Below are 8408 nucleotides of genomic sequence, written 5' to 3'. Positions count from 1 at the left end.
CTCCATGCTGCCGAGTCTTCCGCATGGATCAAGCTTGATCTGGTCGAACTTCATCTGCTCAAGGCGCCTTCCAAGCCGTCTTATACTCCCTTCAAGGCGCCTCCATTGATGCTTCACAGCCAGGTCAGCTTTTGCACCCGAGGCGCCTCCAAGCTCCATGGAGGCGCCTCGGACACTGTTCATCCGAGGAAAAGCTTTGTTATTTTGTACCTGCAAGACATGTTAGTCCCAAACAATATCCTGCAACACAAAGTTAGCACAAAATAACAGTATAAATAATAAAGAATGTTATGACAGTCTCCGGACTGTCCGGGTCTGACTTCAGATTTCCAACCAGAAACCCTATGTCGACCCGACGCCTATATTCCCTCTACGGAGAACGCGTCCTCACCTACTCCACTCAGGAGTTTTACCTGTTGCCAGTCGATCCTCCAGATCGACTGGACTTTTGCACAGCACTCGATGCTTCCTGACTTTCTGCTGGACATCCGCTTCCCGGCTAGTCCAGTCTTTCACCTGGTTCGCGACACCAGGACTTTCCACCTAAGGTTACCATCCCCTAGGACTTTTGCCTGAAGTCATCGACCTGCCAAGACTTTCCGCATAGGGTTACCACCCCCTATGACCTAGGGTTACCACCCTCTAGGGTTTTTCCTTTGCCTAACCGCAGCTAGGACTTTTCTGAAATACTCATTCAACATGTTAGATAACAAAACACCTTAACTTTGAATCTTTTGCCATTATTAAAACACGAGTTCAATCGTCGGATGCTTCCTGCACCAACAAGACGCAGCTAGTGAGAAGGACGGCACGCGGTGCGTCCGAGGGACGAAGACTGCGGATGAGTACGCCGGCGGATGAGAAGGAAACACGCAGCGATTTCGAGGGACGAGAAGTTAGAGGGAAGCCCGCTCGAGAAGACCGGAACTTGGGTTCGGGTGAGCCCTATTCCGGATAGCAGAGATCACCCAATCAAGGGGATCCGGAGCAGAGGACCCAGACGAAAGTCAACCAGAGTTGACTCAGCATCCGGGCGCCCGGGGCGCTCGGACCAGCCCGGGGCGCCGGGACCAGTCCGGGGCGCCCGGACAAGCCCGGGAGTCAGTTTTTGACCGGATCGAACTTTGACTCGATCTGAACGTTGGGGGATAAAATTTATCCCCCCCCCCCCAGGGCGCCCGGAACCCTTCTAGGCGCCCCGACCAAGGATATAAATATAGCCTTGGTCCAGAAGCTTTGAATTAACTCAGAAAGTTACATTCCAAACACTTGTGTGTTTCTATTCTAGTTTAACTTCTGTCTTTTGTGCTTTCACTGTTGTAAGAGGTTTCTCCGCCTGAAGGAGATATTTTAGTGCACGTTCATTCCTTGGATTAACAACCTCCTTGGTTGTAACCAAGTCAAGTTGTGAGCCTCTTCTTTCTGCTTTTTATTTACTGCCAATTTACTTTATGCAAGTGTTAGCTTAAGAGTTCGAGAAGGGCTATTGTTGTTGTTTTTTTTACAGGCTATCCAACCCCTCCTTCTAGCCGGCCGCAACGGTCCTACAATGTTTAGTTTTAAATATCCATTTTATAACCAACTGATTTTGTACCTTCAGGCAATTCGACAAGTTCTTAGATGTTATTGTCTGCTAAAGACTTTAACTCTTCCTTAATGACTTCAATCCATCTCTCAAAGTTAAAGCATCTCTTGACTTCTTGAAAAGATATATGATCACTTTTCGACCCTATGTTAAACTCATGCTTTTCGAGATAAACATAATCATGAGAAATTATGGATCTCCTTTCCCCTAGTGGATCACCTTAAAGGTACTTATAGTTAAGGTAGTTGAGATATTTGCTCATTCATACAGGGCAACATCTCAACTTAAGTGGAAAGTCCCTCCAATTCCATTAGAGATGACACAGACATATCTTAGTTTACTACTCCTACTGGATGTATAATATCCATAATGTAAGGTGTATATATCATACCGCTATTCATTGCACTAGTAGTAATCACAGCCTCCTCAAAAGATATGTCCCTAATCATTGTGCTCCCATTATCCTCAAAAAAATTTGCATTTTTCATCTTGAAAAAGGACTTATTCGAGGAGTCATAAAATTTATAACCCCTAGACTTTTAAAGTAACCTATAAAATTGCAGTTGACAGTCCAAAAGTTCAGTTTCTTTTCATTAAGCCTATAAGGCCTAGTCTCAGCTGGACAACTCCAGATGTATATATGTCTAATGCTAGCCTTCCTACCCATCCACATCTCATATGAAAATTTAGATACTACCTTACTAGATACTATCTTAAGTAGGTATACTGTAGTCTTGAATGTCTCACCACATAAAGACTCTAGTAAAGAAGAAAAAAATTATCATATTTCTTACCATATCTTTTAGAGTATGATTTCATTATTCAGCTACATCATTCTGATTGAGATTACCAAGTATGATATACTGATGTACGATTCCACACTCAGTAAGGTAATTTACAAAAGGATCAAAATGTTATTTACTTGATTTTTCATACTGCCTATAGTATTCACCACCACAGTTAGACCTAACGACCTTAATTTTCTTACCTAGTTTATTTTCAACTTCGGCTTTGAAAAACATTAAACCTACCAATAAAAAACCTACAAAAACTAAATGGAGCAGAAGTAGTCGACAATACTTGATAACAATCGACTGATGAGAATTAGTCGAGTTCTTCGATCAGCTAGAAAACCTTCTGTTCTCTACCCATTGTAAATAATTGACTGGTACTCAATGACAGTCGTTTACATAAGATAGTCGAGTGCCCCAGTGGAATTAAAAATATTTTATGTTCGACCTAGACAACATTTGATTGATCTCAAATTGTAGTCGACTAATACAAATCAGTTGAGTGCCTTGGTCAAGTAAAAAACTTACTATTCTTGATTCGTGAATAATAGTAGATTGGATCATGATAGCAGTTGAGTGCCCTAATCGACTAAAAATCATTCTGTTCATGATTATAAGCACAATATTCGATGAAATAACTTGTGGCTCTAATACTATTTGATGGATTGTTTTTTAAACATGAATTTTAAACCGTATGAACTTAACAAAGAAAACATGTACAAGATCTAGTAACATAGAAATTACAGCATAAATTAAGACGATGAACTTAATCCAACGGAATTGCCATTGTCTTTGTCATCATTGAAATCCTGTGATCCTACGAAGAAGTAATAAGTGTGGATCTTCCATAGAGATCTAGGTGATGACATATATTCTCATCATCAATGGGTAGTAGAGAAATCTAGAATTACTCAATCCTATGAGAATCATGCCTTATATATATAGCCATGGATTCGATTCTATTATCAATCTATCATTGATAATAGAACGGATTAACGGGTTCAATACATGTAAGCTCACATACGATAACATAACCCCACAATTAAACATTAATTAGATCATGTATAGGTTTGTTCCGTAATGACATAAATCTGATGTTATAAACAACATGTAAACCCACCAAATAGTGAGATAAAATCCAACACATCACATTTGATGGGGGCACATTGATCCCCATCAGTAATTTTCATATGAAAACTCATGGAATGAAATGTAGGACCGGAAAAAGTAGTAGGGCTATGGAGGGAGCACACAAAAGTTGGGTGAAAGACTTTACTTTCTCACCACCCTTTTTCCTTACAAATAATATCAAAGAGAACCTTAAGGTTGGTTTTTGTTGATGACAAGTAGGAGATATCGTCACCTCGAATTCATCTTCTTATTTAATTTTTTTAAGTGAGAAAAAAAAAGTATTGTTTGTGATATTGTTTTATTATTAGTAGTTGGATTCGACCCATGGAACCTAGACAAGGCGCACTCTACCGCCCATTAGACTTTGGATTTGGATCGAATCTAATGGCGACGCGATAAGGAGGAGGCGGCGCACCGCAGCAGCGGAGGCAGCGTGGGGGCGTCGATCGACACATCTCGAGGTGCAAGCTCTCCTCCCTCCGTTTCCTTGGCTCTCCTTTCTCTTACCCACTCCTCCCAAGGGCAAAGCTTTGCTCCTCCCTCCCGCTCAGCCACCGCTGGCGTCTCCATCCATGGGCGCACTCGATGCCGGATGCTTCGAGGACGGGCTCCAAAACAGGATCGGATTGGAGGAGGAGGTGGAGGATATGGCGACGGCGGAGGCGGCGAAAGTAGTGGGAGGGTCGGAGATGGATTCCGAGTCCGATGCCGAGTCTACGCGATCGATTGAGGACGCTGTGAGGGTGCTGCTGCAGGGCTTGGGAGAGGACCACGAAAGAGAGGGCCTTCGGAGGACGCCTCATCGCGTCGCGAAGGCGTTCCGCGATGGGACTCGAGGTTCGTGCTCGCCCTTGGTGTTATATCGATTCCTCGCGTTGATCTGCTGCCTAGCCGTTGGTTCTAGGTCCATTAGGATTGCAAAGACGGAACTTTTAGTTTCCGCTTCGTGCATCTATCATCGTTTCTTAACTTGTTCTGCCTGATCTTTATTTCGGAGTACGTTTTTTTTTTTTTGAACAAAAAAACAATGGATCGGCCATTTTTGCTTGTTTTAGTTCAAGAGACGTTGCGTCTTGCTTCAAATGTCTGGCGGCGCTTGAGTCTCGCGTTTTAATTACTTTAAGTGGCTTAAAGGGATTGATGTAAACATTATGACTTTGGAGATGTTTATTGTTTGGTGGTTAGCAACCAACGTTGTCTATACAGGTTATACAACGTCGACTTCGTAAAATTTAAAGCTTAGCAGTTATTTCATTCTTCTTTTAGTTCTTGGATTTACTTTCATTTTTGCTCAGGTCATTAAGTTCAATACTCATCTGAACGTCTCATGTTTTGTTGAAATGCTATAGCTTAAGCTGGTTTATGATTTGCCTCTTTGAATTGTCTCGTCCATTGTGAATTATATACCTTTGCAATATTAAACTTGCTGACATGAAATATACTTTGTTTGTGAATTGTTTGTATAACCAATCTTTCACTATGGTTCACATCTTGCCTATATTCGACTTTATGGTGCAAGGCTCTATCTTTCATACTTGATTATTAAATCCTACGATTGTCTAGTTGAAGCTTCCTTTCCATTTGAATGCCATAAGAAACAGGCTCACCTACTCAAACCACTATTTCCAATAATGTTTATCGGCATTCTTGTCCTGCGCTCTTCTTGGTTACTTCAGTTACAAATTCATGGCTTACTACGTAGTAAGCTTTGGGAGGAATTAGTCATCAATGTATGCATATATGTTTGGAATAATCAGTCAAGTTCTTACTTTGATCTGATTTGTTCTTGTACTAGGCTACAAAGAAAAGGTAAAGGACATTGTGGAAGGTGCCTTATTTCCTGAAGCTGGTTTTGAGACTGGAATTGATCATGCGGATGGAGCCAGTGGACTAGTAGTTGTTCGTGACATCAACCTATTCTCCCACTGCGAGTCTTGCTTGCTTCCGTTTAGCATCAAGTGCCATATAGGTTATGTACCATCTCGAGGGCGGATTGTGGGTCTAAGTAAGCTGTCACGAGTTGCAGATGTATTTGCAAAGAGGCTTCAGGATCCACAGAGACTTGCAAATGAAATCTGTGTGGCATTGCATGACAGTGTCAAACCAGCTGGTGTTTCTGTTGCTCTTCAATGTTGGCACATTCAATTTCCTGAAGAGCGTAAGTGTAATTTCAATACTAATTCACCCATATCAGACTTGCAAGGTTGGGTTAAAGTGTTAGTTTCCTCAAGCTCAGGCATTTTTAAGGAAGAGAAAAGCTCTTTCTTGGATGACTTCTTTTCACTTCTGAGGTTAAGAGGTGTAGTCATTGAAAAAGGCGATACAACTCGTTCTCACGTGTCTCATTGGTGTCCATCAAGGTCACTGGAGATACATTTGTCCAATGGGCATTGTTTGCAAATTTCCGAAAATGATAAGGCTTCTTCTAAGACAACAGCTCCACAGACTTCTATGGTAGCGGCAGTAGCTTCAATTCTCTGCTGTATTGGTGAAGATCCTTCGAGGAAAGAACTCTTGGGAACCCCATCCCGTTATGTGCAATGGCTCCTGAATTTTAAGAGTTCTAACTCAGATTTTCAATTGAAGGATCACAGTGTATGTAATATGAGTTCTTATGGTGTCACACTCACAAATGGAAATGTCACCAGTACAAACGGGATACAGTTGGCATTAAACCTCCCTTTCTGCTCACAATGTGAGCACCATCTCTTACCATTTCATGGTGTTGTACACATTGGATACATGAGCAAACAAGAAGGTATAGATGTTGAGCGATCAGCTTTGCTGACAATGGTTCATTTCTTTGCTTGCAAGCTTCAAGTGCAGGAGAGATTAACTAGACAGATTGCAGAAGCAGCTTATTCCATCTTCAGCAATGGAGTAATGGTTGTTGTAGAAGCTTACCACAACTGCATGATATCAAGAGGGATTGAGAAAGTAGGGAGCAACACAGCTACTATTGCTGTTTTGGGGCAATTTTCTAGTGATCCAAAAACCAAGAGTTTATTTTTCCAGGCAATTGCAAAAAATGTTGATTCTGGGACTTGATGATGATCATGGATTTCATTTCAATCAAATAATCATTATGTTGCAAATGTTAAATTTTTACACTGAAGATAAAACATAGCAGGAATAGTTCCTCGCTGGGGCTAAAGCTGAGTTGCCCAGAAAGCCTTTAATATTCTGAAAGCCAACAAAGTCTTATTTTCTAAAGAATAATGCACATCAAACTGGAGAAAAGTTGTGTACGAGAAAAGTTGTGAACAACAGATGAAGAACATAAAAAAATTTTAAACATTTTTTCCTCGTCTATTATGTATTCATGATTTATCCAACAGTTTTGCTTGTGGAAGCCATTTTTTACAGGCATTGGCCGACAATTTTAGCCATACTCAATTTCTGTACCCAAAAATTGTGTTATTCTGTAAATTGGTTATTATTGTATTCCAGCTGGTTAGAACTGGTTCATTATAACCTTGATCTTCTTTTCTCTCATTATTAAGAGAGAATTTTAGCTGTGGCTGACTGATTAGTTATTAGTTCCTAGCAAATTGTTAGTATTATGAAACTGGTACATCTTTCATCTTTTTCCGTCAAGTTCTTGATGTTAGTACCACCCTTTGATATATAAACAGATGTGATAGTCTACTTTTTTCTTACAAATTTCTGTTAAAATTTTGTGTTTAAGCTTAGTTTGTTTATATGCCTGTTGATCTTTGGTATTTGCAGATTGTGGAGCTGAAAGCAGTGATCTGCACGTTTGAGTTTCAACAGGCCAAAGATGCATACAGAAAGGAAGCATTGTCATTCCTTATCCCTTCTATTAAAAAAACATAACTGTAAGTCTCAATGGTCATTCAATCTTACAAAACTATAGTCACAATCGATAGTACTTACATCTATATAGAACATACCTAGATATCCTACATAGCATATAGCAATTGGTTTAGGTACTTAAGCTACATAGTCTGAACCCTTTGTGATTTGTGTACATAGATGCAAGTACTCAACATCTATCCAATACAACATTTACCAACATACCTGATTAAAATGAACATACTTTTATTTACAGCTTGCCAACAGGGGAATTTTGTAGAATGAAGTTTCAATAATTACAGAAAATGATCTTACAGTTGCTTTATATAAACAATAACATGTGGGTGATATACACAAATGAATCTCACTTACAGTGTCTCATTGAGTCCATCTTGTAACCTTTTGCTCCAAAAGCAAAACTGAAAAATTGTATGCTTCAATATGAAAATTTGGGCAGTGCCCTGTAGTCTTTTACAGTTTACTGGTTTATTGTACTATGATACGCCATTCAAAATGTATGAAATTTACAAAAGTAATGCAGTACTTTGAGTATTCTCAAGTATACAGGAATCTGCTAACAAAGTCAATTACTATGGGAACTGTATACAGTCTCTGATATCTCTGATAAACACTAAGCAAAGAAATATAAAAGGTGGAAATTAACAAGTTCAGAGAATGAAAATGGTCATCATAAATCTGAAAATTGAACGTAAAACATATAGAAAAGGAGTGAGACTGAGATGTTGGAAAAAATTTGGTTTTGGTGAATTGAGGAACTGCAGTTTGACCAAAGGTTCAAGTGAGATTCATTATTGGTTATGAAAACATCTTTAGATGCAAATGATCTATGTGGCGTGCATACTTGCCTTAAAATTCTCAAAACTAATATTGGGAGAATAAAAGATTAATGCTCAAAGATAGCTTCTTGAGCGTTGATGATAGAGCACACAATAACACAAGCTGGTTCAGTTGGAGTCAAGATGCGCATGGATAAGAGCATGAGAATGAATGGCAAAGGTGACAATTGTGTTGGGTTGGGTTGAGTTGTCTATATTCCGAACCAACCTAATTAACCCTGTTAGGGT

General features: G+C 39.9%; 1 protein-coding gene across 1 annotated transcript; it reads left to right on the top strand.

Moving 5' to 3' along the window:
- Window positions 1-3832: 3832 nt before the first annotated feature.
- LOC122019870 (GTP cyclohydrolase 1-like) lies at window positions 3833-7002 on the top strand. The gene is made up of 2 exons (XM_042577455.1): window positions 3833-4344; window positions 5303-7002. Exons 1-2 carry the CDS (start codon window positions 4080-4082, stop codon window positions 6553-6555), a joined length of 1518 nt encoding a protein of 505 aa, XP_042433389.1. The 5' UTR covers window positions 3833-4079; the 3' UTR covers window positions 6556-7002.
- Window positions 7003-8408: the final 1406 nt, after the last annotated feature.

Source organism: Zingiber officinale, chromosome 9A, assembly GCF_018446385.1.
Source record: "Zingiber officinale cultivar Zhangliang chromosome 9A, Zo_v1.1, whole genome shotgun sequence".
NCBI classification, from domain to species: Eukaryota; Viridiplantae; Streptophyta; class Magnoliopsida; order Zingiberales; family Zingiberaceae; genus Zingiber; species Zingiber officinale.
Note: the sequence above shows the minus strand (reverse complement) of the source record. Positions and strands in the feature narration are given on the sequence as shown.

Coding starts and splice junctions, on each gene's coding strand:
- LOC122019870 (XM_042577455.1), top strand. CDS start 4,080: ATGGGCGCACTCGATGCCGGATGCTTCGAGGACGGGCTCCAAAACAGG. Junction 4,345..5,302: donor GTTCCGCGATGGGACTCGAG/GTTCGTGCTCGC, acceptor TTCTTGTACTAG/GCTACAAAGAAAAGGTAAAG.